The sequence below is a fragment of the Miniopterus natalensis genome, chromosome 7 (genome assembly GCF_054644295.1).
Source record: "Miniopterus natalensis isolate mMinNat1 chromosome 7, mMinNat1.hap1, whole genome shotgun sequence".
Taxonomy (NCBI): domain Eukaryota; kingdom Metazoa; phylum Chordata; class Mammalia; order Chiroptera; family Miniopteridae; genus Miniopterus; species Miniopterus natalensis.
In genome coordinates this window covers 51551609-51568632 of record NC_142087.1, presented here as the reverse complement: position 1 = coordinate 51568632, position 17024 = coordinate 51551609, and the positions used below count along the sequence as shown (strand labels likewise).

The 17024-nt window shown below is 37.6% G+C and overlaps 1 protein-coding gene across 3 annotated transcripts in view; it reads left to right on the top strand.

Moving 5' to 3' along the window:
- NOL4 (nucleolar protein 4) overlaps positions 1-17024 on the top strand; it is a 181126-nt gene that overhangs the window by 57148 nt on the left and 106954 nt on the right. For all 3 annotated transcript variants that reach the window (XM_016195941.2, XM_016195944.2, XM_016195942.2), the window contains one exon: positions 12370-12653. In XM_016195941.2, the coding sequence (XP_016051427.1) occupies positions 12370-12653 (284 nt within the window). The remainder of the gene's footprint in view (positions 1-12369; positions 12654-17024) is intronic.

Here is a 17024-nt window from a genome sequence, read left to right as displayed (position 1 = left end):
ATTTTCCCAACCTGTAAAACATGCTTAGAGCAAAGGTTATGGAGAGTTCAGAAGAGGCTTGTTTGAAGGGGAGAGGGGATGGGAACTTCCTTGGTGTGAATTACCCCTGAGTAGTAAAAACAGCGGGGGGGGGGGGGGGGGGGGGGATGCAAGAATGTAGCCTGGGAGCAGCTTATTTTGTCTGCCATTTGAGCAGAGGGGCTGTTTGAATCAGAGGAGCCCACTGTTTTGGGGTTTAATTACTAGATGCTTCTCATAAGTTCTGGAAGGCCACAGCACAGAAAAAAGAGAGGCCTTTTCCCTGTCCTTATAAAGAGCATGAGCTTAGGCAATAGGATCAATGTGGGTTGGAATCATTAACTTAATGCTTTAGGCGTTTGTTAAATAACCATTATATACAAATCATAGTGCTAGCTTCAGAGTACACGGCAAAGAAGAAAAGCCTAGACTCTGTTCTCTCAGTGTTGTGATTTAGTAGATTTGGTCATCAGAGAAAGAGGGTATCTCCCTAGAGGAAGTTTCTTCAGCTTCGGAAGCCCCTACCCTACTAATACTCAGTAACAGCCCCATTGTCACTTTATTTCTGACAGCTCCCAGGATATTTCTTCCCAATCCCATGACTCCTGGCCCCAGTGCCCTTCACCAAATATCTGTTCTCCTGCCTACTTCGCAGCTCCCTGTTTTAGACTTTGGTCCAAGCTACTTGCATGATTGCCTTCCCTTCCTTCCTGCTCTTCCTCTCTTTCTCCTTAGTTTAGTTTCTTTTTATTCTATTTTCATGCACAAACCATTTCTAAAGCCTGCCTCCCTCGAGAGATAGTGTGGCACAGTGGTTTCCGAGTGCTGACTGCGACATCTGCTGTGCCGGGCCCATTTTGCCATTCATCAACTGGGCCACCTTTACTGAGTCACAGGATCCTTTTTAAGATTCAGACATTTTCATGTTAGTAAAAAGGGGTAATTCATGCTTATCTATTTTACTTCACTGGTTCCCTAAGAGGTATGTATTAGATCAACTGTGAAAATCACTTTTAAAATAGAAAAGTAACAAATATGTTACTAGTCTCCTTCAACAATACGATTTTCATTTTCTGTATCCTCCAAATACTGATGTTAATGTTGGTCTTTTTTTTTCCTCATCTATTTGTAAATTATTTTCTTATTATTTTTCTTTTTCTGTGTCTTCAAATCTTTAGCAAATTTCCCAAGATTTCATTTGATATCACTCAGCCCTGAATGTCAAGTACCTACAGTTGTCTTTGGCTATAAGTACCATGTAATTGGTCATCTTGTACTTTTGTAACCAGGGTGATATTAAAAGTTCACCTACATTTATACAAACGATCATGGTTCAGTTTATTCTAATTGCAAGAGCAGGGAGAAGGCCCTTGTTATGGTGAGTGGAAGGCGGTAGCAGGCTATTCATTGTGATTCCCGATTCTATGAGGTCCTGCAAAACGGGTAACCTCAGATGACACTTCTCAATTTTGCTGTGTCTCTAAGGGCCTCCTAAATCTAAAGGTACCTCGTTCCCCCCCCACGTTGCACACCTCCCCCCCACGTTGCACACCACCTGTCTTCTTTAGACTCTTCTCACAGTGTCTAAATGTGTTTCCCGCTGAGAAGTAGCAATAGGGTTCAGGCAGATATTTGGCCCGGAATTGGGAAAACAGTTTTCTAATTCCGTGTTTGTCACTGTCACTGTGACATGAACAAGTTCTTCATTTTGTCTTTATCAAGATCTTTAGAATAGGAAACCTGATACTGTTATCTTATTTCCAGTATAAGATTTTGAAACTCGTAAAGGTAATGACTACCAAAATGATTTGTGCAATTAAAATGATTCAAAGCAATTGCTATTACTTAGATGAACCTATTGTAGGCCCTTTTGTTTAAATAAAGCAGAATAATTTAGTCTTTTGTTAAAAAGACTAGTCCTTTGACAAGTATTTAAATAATAATGCTTTATAATTAGCCATCCAAAACTCTTACTGACTTCAAATCTTTTAAGATGGCTAATAAGTTTATTAATACCACTGTTAATGATGATGATGGATTTCAACTCCTGAGATGAAAATAGTAAAGGAAGCTTGGTGAAAATGCCTTAGATATCAAGTAATGAATTGACATTAAGAAAACAATTAACAAAATACTGACTATAAGAACATCACAGGTACTAGAAAACAGAAGTCTTGAGACCAAAGTAAGGCAAATAGTATCAGTTGTGATCCTATCTGTAAAACCTAGCCTGTTCCATATCATTCATCAGAAACACTTAATACAAGGCATCATTTACAGTGGCATTGGAAGGGCTCAAAAGCTAAATGGGATAGTAAAGCGACGCGGGACTTAATAACGAAAGGAAGCCACTGCTGGAGCCAGAGGTGGAAAAGCAGGGAAGGAGCTGGTTTTACTAGAGCCCGAGAGCCAGGGCCGCTGGGTGGGATGAGCTTCAGCAGAGATGCTTCCTGGCAAGAGCTGGTCGTGGAGAAGCCGCCCTCCACGCTGGAGGTGGAGATGGGGATTCATCCTAATCAGAAATGGGGGTTCATGCGTGGGATGGGGGACAGGGATGCCCAGGCATTTCTCTTTCTCCCGTCCTGAATCTCTTGTATCTCCCATTGTTGGAACCAGGTCATAAGACAACAGGCCAAGGAACCCGGGAAAAGGTTTGCAAAGAAAGGGAGAGGAGAGGACCTGAGAGCAAACCAGCAAATTATCAGTATAAGGTGAAGGAGTGTGCGGGAGGGGGGGGACCTCTCAGAACACTTATTTTAGGATTTACCTATTCTTTAAGTCCAAGAAGTGTTTGGTGACTAAGGTTTCTTGCCATCTCAGAATGTTGGGACAAGAGCCTCAGCTTCCTCATTGAGTAGCCCTGGCTCACACTCTACAGTAAGGAGTGGGAAAAATAATTTGGGGGGGCATGGGTAGGAGGGCTTAGGAGAAAACATCATGGAGTCTTCAATGATTTTAATTAAACAGGTCTAGCATGAGTGCAGGATTTCTCCCCCTATGCACTCCTGAAGCAAGCTACATTTCTTCACCTGCTTGCTAAAGGCTGAAAATACCAAGAGAAAAAGCCTTTCTTTCCACAATTAGAGATAAAAGGTTTAAATTACAAGTGTCTAACTGAAGTAACATTTTCCTGTGGGGGAATTTCAGTCAAAGGGTAATCAATCAATCAGTCTGTCAATGTACTTCTCAGTAAAATGACTTACAGAGAGCCCGTGTGCATACCAAGAGCTGGAGGATTTGTCCTAAAGACAGAATAGAGAACACGAGGGACCCAGAGAACAAACTTGGAAGATTTTTGAGAATTTTCCCTAGAATGATACTCTTTACCTACTCTGTGAGCAAAACCGGCAATGATTTTAGCACGTGGACACATAGACAGTACACAGTTCTGCTTTATCGGCAAAGATTCCTGGTTTTTGCAAACATACACTTGATCTCAGTAAAGTCCTTTTTTTCCAGGAGTTTGTTAATCAAGATAATCAAGGTGATCCCTTTCCCTGGGCTAACATCTTTAACCCTTTAGTATATACATAAGCTCTTTGGGCAATATCATATCCTTTTATGAGTCTTTTAAAAAGTGAGGCCTCACTGGCTCTTGCTTATTAGTTTTGATCAAGGGAGAGAATATTTGGCTTGCTGACTCCTTTTTGAAAAAAAATATTTTTAGAGATTTACTAAATGTGATTGAAATAACCTCAGATTCAATCTTTCTAAACTGAGATTCGAAGGCTGTCAGTCATACTTAGTTCTCTTGGCATCAGCAGTTGTCTCCCACAATTGCAAATCAACCAGTTAGTTGTTGGATATTATCTATGTTAATTTCTCACATGTGGCGCCAAAACTCCTGTATGAGAAAATGCTTCTAGATTCCCTGCCCCTGACCAAGATAAATTAAACCAAGTTGTTGGCAGAGTTTAATTCCTTGTGGTTGTAGCATTGAGGTCCCTGTTTCCTTACCAGCTATCGTTGAGGATCTCTACCAGCTCTTTAAAACTGCCTACGTTCATTCCTTTTTATGTGACCCCCTCCATCCACAAGTCATCAATGATACACTGAAAAACCTCTGTGCTTTGAATCTCTCTGACTTCCTTTTGTGCCACCGATCAGAGAAAATTCTGTGCTTTTAAGGACTCCTGTGACTAGATCAAGCCTACCCAGATAATTTTCCAGTTGAAGATATGCTGTACCACATGACACACTATAATCACAGGAGCAGCATCTATCATATTCTTATTTACAAGTTCTGGGAATTAGGGTGTGGAATCTTTGGTGGAGGGGCACATTAGCATTCTCCCTGCCCCAGTATCCAGTGCAGTAACACATACAATACATAGTTCAAGAACATATATAAGAACCTAAAAAGACTCACAGTCTATTTTTTAAACAGACGCTGAATAGATATGTGAATGTAGTTTCTTGTGGTTCCCAGTTCAACAAATAATTATTGAATGTTTACTATGTGCCAGTCACAAAGTGATAAAGGAATAAGAACTGGAACTTGCCCTTTAATAGCTAACATTTTATACCCACACACCTCTTAGAAATTTATTTGATATTTTGATAATTTTGTCAGGATCATTTCCCACATATTACACAAAATACTGATTCTGTATAACTTCTTGAAATTCTGACAGGTAATTAAAGTACATTAAAATCTTCAAGTATTTGATTGAATTATATCTCCTCCCATCATTTCTGAAAGTGTTCTTTTTCAGGTTAGAAACCCCCTACTTATTTGACTATATTTTGTTACATTATTTCAAGTCCCTTCAATATGTAAGTTATATTTTTACCTGGACATACTCAATTCACTTAATATTTCTGTTTTGTTTTGTTGTTTCCTTAAAAATTGTCTTTGGCCTGGCAGGCATAGCTCAGCGGTCCAGTCCTGCTCAGGGCACATGCCTGGGTCTCAGGGGTGGTGCAGGAGGCAGCTGATCAATCACTGATGTTTCTATCTCTCCTTCCCTCTCTCTTCCTCTCTCTGCAATCAATAAAATATATATTTTTAAAAATCGTCTTTGGATAAATTAAGCAAAAACAATACAAAGAATGGTAATCTATTGGAGGGGCACTAGATTTTCTCACAAAATTCACCGAGGAGTTGGTCCCCTAGTAATCAGGAAAGGTGAGAACTAAAGGCAGCCCCAATTTTAGAAAAAATGATGGTAACTCCAGTGACTGTAATATTTATACATTTTTTCCTAATGGTTAGTATAAAAAGACCAAGTTTGATGAATCCCCTTTTCTCTGTCTCATAGCTCCAAATTTTCCCAGGATAGCAAGAGATTGTGCCTCCTGGAGCCCATACTTGTGCATTAGGAGGGGATTGTATGCACTAGGTTTCCATTCCTATAGATGCTTAGTATATACTCTCATGTGGCTGCTAAAACACACACACACCAACACACCGTCACACATCACACAACTTTTCCATACATCCAAAGATGATTGTACTGAATGCCTATACCTATTTCACATAAAACACGAACAGCCACATTTTTCCCGAATGGAACTTAGTCTAAGTCCTGTCCAGCTGGCACACTCGGGTGATGTTGAAGGGCCCCACTTTTCTGAGGCCAGATCACCAAGTGATGCACATGTCCCTTCTAGTTCTGTAACAATTGAAATTATACAATTAATGGAGTAACCAGTATATTTATCTAACACCACTACACCATATATACAACAGTAGAAATACAATTTAAGGAAATGAGGAATGTGTTTTTAATCTTCACTTGACAGCAAACAAAAAAATCCAGATAAATATTTGAAGATAGCCAAGGCCCTATCCAGCCACATGATGGTTGTTTCAAACAATACACGTGTTATTACTGGGTCTTCTTTTTTTTCATTGCTTTAGTCTTTTTAGGATAAAGTATTTCCTGATTTTTTATTGGCAAGGCAACAAAACCCTGAAAGTGTTGTCCGGCTAAATGCCAAGGTTGAAGAAACTCCTTTGGATCACATTAATTTTCATTTCAATTAGAACATTTTTTTTCAGAATAGCTTACCCCAAATCTGTGACTGTTTTTTCATTTATTTTAGTTATCAGTTTAGCATAATTCATGATAAATCCCTGAGCCATTTCTTCTATAAATTGTCAAATAATTTTCTAAGAGAATGACTTTATAATAATACTATATGACATAGTTTCTTGTTTCTGTTGTCCATTTCATATTTCCTAAGACACTTCTCTCCAGTGATTAGCTGTCCGCTCTCTTTGAAAATGCTGAGCTGCTAATGATTGTCTTAGATTCACTTTAAATTTAACATGAGAATTTATCATTGCATGGATGAGACAGGACATCCAAAAACCACAGTATGAATTGCTTTGGTTTTCATTTGTAGCAGTCAACAGCTTCATGAGTGAGCTGCCAATACAGGAATGCCTTACAGAGCTGCATAAGGGTATTATACTATTTATGACATTGTCTTACTTGCCAGTCAATTGATTATATATATACATATACATATATATGGAGAGAGAGACGACAGACAGACATATGACAGACAGACATATATCTCATGTCAACTTTGTGTAAAGCTCTAAACTGGTTTCTCTAGAGGAGCACAAAGACACGTATGTGAAATACATGCTTTGTGGACACTTACAGTCTAATTGGTAAAACATAGAGATTTTAGAGTTATAGATGACAGGGTATTGTAAGGTGAGGAAAAGGGCTAACCGAACCCCTACTGATACCTAAATATAGGGCTGGAGTAGGTATCTGAAAATCTGTAACAGATATGATTATTATGGTACCTCTTCAGATAAATAAATAAAAATAGCATGTCATCTAGTTCAGAACCACTTATCTTGGAGTCCATGAATAAATCAGGAGGTTCATGACTTGGGGGGAGAATATGTATAAAAGTTTTCACTTACCTCTAACTGAAATTTAACATTTCATTATCCCGTGACTGTAGGCGGTAAAACAGTGGTATTTGCAGTGATGCGATTTTATCAGCAAAAGAAATCATAGATATTTTCAGTTCGTTGTAAAGATGTAAAAAATGTTTAGGCATATCACTTTCTATAAAATATCCAGTTCTTCTAAACAAGCTGTTGGGTAAGCATGGAAATAACAGTCTATAACTTTTTAGACAACTGAGAAACTATTAACTAGTTTTTGTATTAATGGCCATTTAAAAAATGAGTCATCTCAGAACTTGGAGGACGTTTTGTTACAGGTCAATTGACAGTGGCTCCGAGGCAGGAATAGAGAGAGACCTTTTCTCAGACTACACTCTCAGAATCGGTGGGCTTCTCCGAGTACCTGCCCTGGGAAAACAGTATTTGTAAGGGATACAAAAGAAGGAATATACAGCAAAATATCCACAACTCCCTAAAATAGACAGTCCCCTGCCTTAGTATATGGAGTATACTCAGTTCCCTGCCCCCTTCCAGTTCTTTCCTGCCCTTGGTGCTTTTTCTTACTCGTTCGCCTGGCCTAATAACTCCCACCATCACCTAATAACTCCCATCATGCACCTACATACATCTCGCCTTCTTCAAGTTGCACCTCTTGTAAAAGCTCTTCCCTGATACCGTCCCCATGCCCAGCTGTTATAGGTGACTTTTCTTTCAGTGAAGGACCTTGTTTATTTATTGTCTTATATGAAACTCTCATGGGTTAGCTACTCTTTTAGACCTTGCATTGTAATGATTTTGTTAGAGTCTAAGTTATGAACAAATTCCATATGGAGGCTCAGTTGACTCACAGTGCCAAGAAGGGTTTCTAGCACACAATAGGTATTTGGTTAAACTTCTTAAACAAAGTAACATAAAGAATATGCATTGCCTCCTCCTTGATAGCTCAGAAATATTTTTATTTAATTATTGTGCTGAGCTTTAGTTATATACTTTAAAACACCCAGTTTATCTCTGTGCCTTTTCTGTACGGTTCCTTAAATTAGAGCCCATTCTTCTAATGGCAAAGGCCAAATTAGGAGTTGCCAAAAAAGGGTAACACTCCCTGTAGAATTAATTTGGTGGAAAACTGAATTCCCTTGGTGCTTTCTTACCTGCCATATGGGTTTTATTTTATTACTGCTTTAGTCTTTTAGTAGTAATCATACATAAATATATACATACATATGTATTTATTTACATTAATAAACTTATCATTAAATGCTTTGGCTTTGAAATGTAGCATCATTTTTTTGCATATGTTTAAGATAACATTAACATTATATAATCTGGATAATATTTTGAAAATAAAAACAAAAATAAAACATTGCATTTTTTTATTTTTTATTTTTTCAAATGTTTTTGTGGTATCAAAGACTTGAAAATCCAAGGCTTTTGTAGTCAACAGTCGAAGTTTCTGCATATAAGAAAATGAAATATGAAACACAGAACAGGTGTTTACTTAAGTTTTTAAAACTATATTATTGAGAATAAGTAAAATAGAAATTCAAAGAATGGAAAGGTTGTCAGAGGGATTTGAAGAGAGGAAATAAGAATAACGTGGAAGCATTTCTAGATGGGCAAAAGGGTGATAAAGGCAGAGAGTCAGGGAGCTGGGCTTGAGGCAGGTGCGCCTGTGAAGTTGCTGCAAAGGATCCGTTACACTTGATTGCTTGCTTGGTGTTAGAGAGGGGAGGGAGCTATGGTGTAAGATGTAGGAGGTTGGGTACAGTCTAGTAACGGATAAGTTCACATTTTTTTTTCCTGGGGACCCCAGAGCTGGGAGAGACTTAGAGCAGACATCAGAAGTGATAAAGAGAATTGTGCCTAAACTCTGTTTTGAAGAATTTTAATTTTTTTTCCATCTTTTTGGATATTAAGGTACTACTCTTCTGGAGTAAGGTTATATTTTGGGTTTAAAAGTTAGTTTTACGGTAAGATATGAAAGGGAGTTTTCTGAGGAGGTATCAAAGGACTAGAGCTGGAAGACTGTGGTATATTTGAGGGAAAACAATAAAGCTTTTGGACTCTATAAGCATCTGACCTGGATTTTAGGACTAAATTTCCAAGTACCAATCTTAAAATGAGGATAATATATATTTTTTCCTATTCATTTTGCCCAAGGCACTTGGCCTAAAGGCCATAAAAAGGGCTGCTGAAAGTAGCTGAATAAGAAAGTAGGTCAGATGCTTTGGGAGATTTCAAATGCATTTATCACTTATTATTAGGTAGGTAGGTAGATACATACATATATACGTACATACATGCACATACATACATACAAACATACACATAGGTACAGAGATCTATACTTAAATATACATCATGCATTCTGTTATAGGTTAATTTTCTTTATATAGCAAGAGCTAACCAAGAAAGTATTTAAGCCAATGGCATTGCTAGGGTGTGTACTAGTTGGTGGAGGGAAAGGGGAGCAGGAACGGGGAGAGAAGACAGAGAGTGCCTGCCACCGACAGCTCACGGTTCCGCACCTTCTAGGCAAGAGCCGCGGCTGAGCTAAGTGGACATCCCTCCCCGCAATATGAAGTCCAACCCATTGAAACCGAGCTTCGTGCAAATGCCACCCAAGCATCCCGCTGCCCTTCTGATGTCACCAGATTCCACACTTCCCTGTCATCACATTCCGCATCTTCTCTGTTGCTACGTACCCTGGGCGCTCTTATGTTCCGAAGCTCCAGGTGCTGTTTTTCCTTCGGACTCAGATAGGGAGCCTGTGGTTGAAATGCGGCGGTCCCCGGGCTAGCCTCCGGGGGCCTGTGAAAGTGAAGGCCGCGCCCGCAGCCCCCGGGATGGGGAAGAAGCAGGTGCCCCAGAGCCCTCAGCCGAGGGGAGGTGGTTATGGTGAGGAGGAGTCTGAGATCTGTGGTTTTAATTCTAAAAAAGTCTCCTTGAGAACGGATAAAAGCCTTTACCATGGTTACCCAAAGCCACGCGACGAAAAACAGTTCGCTTACCCTCAGTTTCAAGTCTGCTCACTTTTTTATGTTCGATTTTTCTAATACAGACATCGAAAACTTTGCTTTACATTTTGATTTATTAAACAGTGGCATGTGAGGTTATTGATTATTTTACTCTTTACATTATAAAATATGTGAATATATATTTGATACAAATTAGTAAATTATTATTTGTTTTCCATAAAAAATTCTGATTTACTCAGGAATGAAATATGTAAAGCTATTGAATTTAGTTACCTTGGTAACATCTGCAGTGAACTAGTTTGTCTAAAGATATTTTCTCCTTTATCCATTTATTGTTTGTACCAAAATTATAAATACATGACTTTTATTAAAGACTCTCCTGATAAATGATAATGTTTATTTTACCTGCAAAATGAATAACTGGTACACTATTTAGTAAATATGTGTGATGATTTCAGATTAAAGGAACAAATATAGCATGTTTAAATTTTAACTACAATGGGTACTGGATTTGTTTTATGTTAATGTAGATTTTTATTTTAAAATGTAGTATTTCTTTAGGGTTATTCATTATTTTATTGATAAAATTTCTTACATGAAATGGTTAGTATTTTTTTAAAGGATTTTAATACAAAATGTTAAGTCACATTTTTCTTTATGAATTAAATTTTCTTTAGACTTTTAGAAAAGAATAACTTAACCCAAAATTACCTTTCATACTTTAGCATAAGAATTTGACATAGTATAAAAAATATGAACAATTTTTCAAATTACATATATATATATATATATATATATATATTTCCCCAATTATTTCAAAAACTTTAAATATTTCATTATTAAAAGCATGTTTTTGACCCTAGCCAGTTTTCTCAGTGGTTAGAGCATCATCAGTATGGGGACTGAAGGGTCTTGGGTTCAATTCCAGTCAAGGGCACATACCATGGCTGCAGGTTCAGTCCCTGGCCCCAGTCAGGGCGAGTGCGGGAGGCAACCAATCGATGTGTGTCTCTCACATCGATGTTTCTCTCTCTCTCCCTCCCACTCTCTCTGAAAAGCAATGGAAAAATATCCATGGATGAAGATTTTTTTTTAAAAAGGATGTTTTTGATTTTGCAAATTAATAGTATGGAAAATGCAATTTCATATTATTTATGGCCAGCTTCCTAAATTCTCGTATGTATGTTTTCTCTCCACACTAAGTCTTTTCTTGAATGGATACATAAAAAGAGTAATTGAAAGTAGAATCTTTGAACACGGTTTAACTTTTTCTCAAAATACTTTTAGGAAACTTGTTCTAAAATTCCGTTTTACTGAAAATTAAACTTAGTGCTCTTTGTGTTCAATAGAATATTATTGCTCTTAGTCATATTTATATGGCTTCATCAATAGCTTTTAACTAATGAAAACATTTTAATGACTTTGTCTTTCATAATTCTTTAAAATTAATAGCAAATTCTTATCACATATGAAAAGATGAAATTAAGAGAAATAGAATGTGATTGTTTTACGTAAACTTGTTTCTTGCTCTTAGTAAAGTATCATTAATATGCTTTCTCTAAACAAGCTTATCATTTATTTTAAAGCCAGAAAAGTTTTTATTAACTCTGCTTCTTCTCCTTCTTCCCTGTTTTGCCTTTATTCTATAGTTATCTTATTTTTGTTATTAAAAAATTACATATGTTGTAGATAACAAAGAATATTAGAAGATCCAGTGCCACATAGTTAAGAAGAAATCAATATTAACATTTTAGATTATATCTTTTCAGTCTTTTCCTTCTGTGTTTATGTGTTTGCATTTCACGAAATTGGGATTACACTGACCATTCTCTTTTGTAGCTAGATTTTTCCATTTAATTCTTTGACTCACATTTTTCTATATCTTTAAAATGGAATGTTGAATAACTCCTTAATATTCTAATCATTCTATCATGTATTAAGCAAGTCTTCTATTTTTGGTAATTTATATCAAGTGTTTGCGATTATAAACAACACTGGCATAAATGTCTTCACCTGCACAGAAATACACACGATTAAACTTCTTCTGCTTGAAGTCCCAGAAGTGTAATGGCTGCAACGAAGTTTATGAGCCTTTCCTACATTTTAGATGCATATTAAACACCCACAAAGCTTGAACCAGTGTGCACAGTGCTTGCTTTTATCAGAGAATTTTTACCAAATATGGATGTTCTCACCAGAAAAACAAAAGCTACTTGTAAAATAACTGACGATTATCTTATTCTCTTTGCTTAAATGTACTTTTTGAGATTGCATTTGAGATTAAGCTGTTTTCTCTATTTTTCTTCTTTTTCTTACTTTGCTGCACTTATTCTTGTGCCTAAATGTGCCCACTGTATTAAAAGTCACAAGGGAGCTTTACTTAAATGTAAAATTAGCCCAATGCCAAGCACATAATAGGAGTTCAATGAACACTAGTTGAAGTAGAAACTGAGTGGCACATTAATTAAATCAAATATAATTTTTCCCCCCCAACAGATGATTCTGCTGCAGAGAGCTTTAATGGCAATGAGACTCTGGGGCAAAGTTCAGTTGCTTCAGGGGGAACACACAGCAGGGAGATGGGCGACTCCAATGGTGACGGCAAAGCGGGGCTGGAGCAGGACCAGCAGCCACTGAACCTGAGCGACAGTCCCCTCTCCGCGCAGCTCACTTCGGAATACAGAATAGATGATCACAACAGTAATGGAAAAAACAAATATAAGAATCTTCTAATCTCTGACCTCAAGATGGAGCGAGAGGCGAGAGAAAATGGAAGCAAGGTAAGGGCATGCTACGATTTTCAGAGAACCTTTAATTTGGCCGTGAAGGTCACAAAGAAATTCACATTTACACAGGAGATGAGGATTATTATTAAAAAATTATCTAAAAATATTTCAAACAAATCCCGATAATCGATTACCAAGAACCTTGTCACCGCGGATGCCGGGTGTCCACATAATATAATCTAAGCAATACGTTTAAGGAATGACAGGGAGCACAATGAGGCCTGCCCAGGGACAGCTGTGGGCCTGTCTACACGGGATCACTTGATTTCAGGTCTCTCACTCACATAGTCTCTAATGGATTCCTGCCTGGGAGTTTGCTGAGCTCAGATGTGGAAGTTCAGCTCTCTGAACACAATCTTCCACTATAAAAAGAACACACCACTATCTAGTTTCTCCGATCAGACAGGTGTATATAGCAATAAAGTTTCAATTAAAGCCTCTAGTTTGCTTTAGAGACCTGAGAACTTTGGCCAGTGATTCGATTTATGTACACAGGAGAAATGTGTCAGTGTTCTAGATGAAACATGCAGGTTAAATAAGTACTTGAACAAGTATTTTATCAGAAACCGTGTTATACAAAAGAGAGAAAACATGTTTCGGACATATCCAGATTTCTAGATTCTTTATTTTTTTGTTTAATTTTTTAAAAATTTTATTGATTTTATTGGGGTGGCATTGGTTAATAAAATTATACAGGTTTTAGGTGTACAATTCTATAATTCATCATCTGTATATTGTAATGTGTTCACCACCCAAAGGCAAGTCTCCTTCCATCACCATTTATCCCCCCTTTATTCTCTTCTCCCTCTCCCCACTGCCCTTTCCCCCTGGTAATCACCATGCTGTTGTCTGTTTCTATGAGTCCTGTTTTTGTTTTTTGCTGAATTCCTTCATCTTTTTCACCCAGCTTCCCCATACACTCCCCTCTGACAGCTGTTAGTCTGTTCTCTGTATCTATGAGTCTGTTTCTATTTTGTTTGTTAGTTTATTTTGTTCAATAGATTCCACATATAAGTGAAATCATATGGTACTTTTCTTTTTCTGACTGGCTTATTTCACTTAGCATAATACTCTCCAGGTTCAAGCATGCTGTCGCAAAAGGTAAGATCCCCTTCTTTGTTATAGCCAAGTAGTATTCCTTTGTGTAAATGAACCACAGCTTTTTTTATCCACTCATCTACTGATGGGCACTTGGACTGCTTCCAAATCTTGGCTATTGCTGCAATGAACATAGGGGTGCATATGTTCTTTCAAATTAGTGCTTCAGGTTTCTTTGGATATATTCCTAGAAATGGAATTTCTGGGTTATAAAGAAGTTCCATTTTTAATTTTTTGAGGAAACGCCATCCTGCTTTTCCACCATCCATGCACGAGGGTTCCCTTTTCTCCATGTCCTTACCAACCCATTTACTGATTTATTGATGATAGCAATTCTGACAGGTGATTAATATCATTAAAATGTTCATACTACCCAAAGCAATCTATAGATTCAACATAACTCCTATCAATATAAAAATGGGATATTTCATAGAACTAGAACAAATATTACAAGACTTTATATAGAACCACCAAAGACCCCAATAGCCGCAATAGTCTTGAGAAAGAAAAACAAAGTTGGAGGAATCACACTACAGAATACAAGACCATAGTAATCAAAGCATCATGGTACTGACATAAAAACAGACATAGAGATCAATGGGACAGAATAGAGAGTCCAGAAATAAACCCACACCTTTATGGTCAATTAGTATTTGACAAAGAAGGCAAAAACATACAATGGGGTAAAGAGAGTTTATTTAATACATGGTGTTTGGAAAATTGGACAGATACATATAAAAATGAAACTGACCACATTCTTACACCACACACAAGAACAAACTCAAATGGATAAAGGAGTTTAATGTTAGACTCAAAACCATGAAAGTCCTATAAGAAAACACAGGCAGTAAAATCTCGGACATTTCTCATAGCAGTATTTTTTCTAATATTTTTCCTCAGACAAGGGAAACAAAAACAAAAAACAAACAAACAAATGTGACTACATCAAATTGAAAAATTTTTGCACACCAAAGGAAACCACCAACAGAATGAAAAGACAACCCACTGAATGGGAGAAGATATTTGCCAATGATACATCTAATAATAGGTTAATATCTAAAATTTATAAAGAACTTATAAAACTCAACACCAAAAATGACAAACAATCCAATTAAAAAATGGGCAAGGGACTTAAATTGACACTTCTCCAAAGAGGACATACAGATGGATAACAGACATAAGAAACAATGCTCAACCTCACTAATCACCAAAGAAATGCAAATGAAAACCACAATGAGATATCACTTCACATCTAGATTCTTTACATTAGAGTAAGTTACAATCTTCCCCATTCCCAATTTATTTATTTTTTAAATTAAGCTTAATTACTACCAATTTGAAGTAACGCATGCTAGTGACTTGGCTCTATAATTTTTTAAGGTATACTCTGGAACACATGAGGACTTTTATAGAATATACATTTTGACTTCCTCCCCCCAACCCCCACCCATCCCCATTTTAAGTTAGAGTTGTAGAGCTGGTTTTTTGACATAGATCCCCTAAAAGCAAAATGTCTTAATCAGGATTAATTTCTGAGTTTGCTGAGACACTAGACTTTCTCCAGTGGCTCTAGTTAAACCCTCTACTTGCCTGAGGATGTGTCGTTTTATCTTCTTTTAAGCAAGTTACTAGACATTATCAGACACTTAAGCACTTCTGCCTGAGGGCGGATGCTCTAACTTTCGCTGTGGTAAGTGCACAAGTATCCTCTTCAGTGGTTTAAAGCCGAGTCACACAAACACAGGTGATTTTATATTCGCCAACAGGATCTGAATCACTGTGGTGCACCTGACAGAACAAAATAGCCCTTAAGTTTTCCTGCCAGCCACGTAATCCTGTCTTTATAAAACTTACATAATTATGAAATGCCCTTTTTATGCCATTTATCTGTTGATTGTTTTTTAAATTACCCAGCGGTTTGCTCTTTATTGCCTTGCTTACTGTTAATATATGAACCATGCTCATTGAAACACATCCTCCCACTCATTAAATTCATGAAGTTACTTTTCCACTTCTATTAAAATAGAGCTATAAACAAAGCACAGGCTGTTTGAGTTGCTTGTGAGGGATAACATGGGAAGTGGACCTGGGAGAAGGAGATACCCCCAAGGAACTGAAAGTTGAATGGTTTGGTCAAGGAAAAAACAGCTCCCACAGTTGACTGGGGAGTAGCCAGAGAGGCAGAAGAAAGATCCGAAGGGTATAGTGTATGGGAGCTAAGTCAGGCCTGCTTTTCAAGAAGGAGTGGGTTCAGCTCTGATGGACAATGTTGAGATACCAAATAAAACGGAGATAGGAAAGAATTGAACTTGTGAGAACTGGCTCGGTCGTACATTGGGACCAGAATCCCGAGGGACTCTGTATTCATTCCTTCAAAAGGGGCATATTAAATATCTGTCACCCTTATACCAATGAAGTAGTCAGCAAGGACAACTCAAAGAGAGGAAAGTCTTTATGAGGCTCTTTGATAAATAAAGTACATATACCTAGAGAAGTTTCTTAATGAAAATATAGGCAAATATAGATCCCTGTGTTAAAATATTAAGAGTCCTAAGTAGGGAAATACCATTTCTATTTAATTAATAAAGAGGGTTTCCTAGAGGAAGCGAGTCTTGAACTTTGAAGGAAATGTCAGATTACCTTTTTTTTCCCCAAAAGGGATCTCCTGTTAGACATCTTGAAGGGCCTGGAATGCAGAACAGGGAAGATGAGTTGATCTCACAGGGTAGGGAACCACTGTCCATTCAGAATTATGTATGACTTCATAACATGATATTTGAGAAGAACCTGATATTTGCAAGATAGACTGTTTGCCATCCATTAATTCGCCAATTATTTACTGAGGGATTCCTACATACAAGACACTGTTATGGAAAGCAAAAATAGAGAAATGAACAAAGCAGAGTCCCTGGCCCTCAAAAACTTACAGTCCAGAAGGAAAAGGAGGCCAACTTGTAGTTATAATCTGATTCCACAAGTAATATGATGCACATATGGCAGGGGGAAATGAGAGGACAGATGTGGGCACCCATGGGACTCCAGTGATTCTTAGGGACGACTTTATAGAGAGACTGATGCTGGGGATGAATATGAAGGGCAGGTAGAAATTATTCAGATGGAGAGGGTTATTTATGGTAGAGCATGTCTTGAGGCATAGAGACATGAAAGAGCATATTTGGCACGGAGATTTGTAAGGAGCTTAGCACGGCCACAGCAGGGAATATGTTTGGAGTGACGGAGTGTAAAGAGGCTCCATCAACAAAGGCT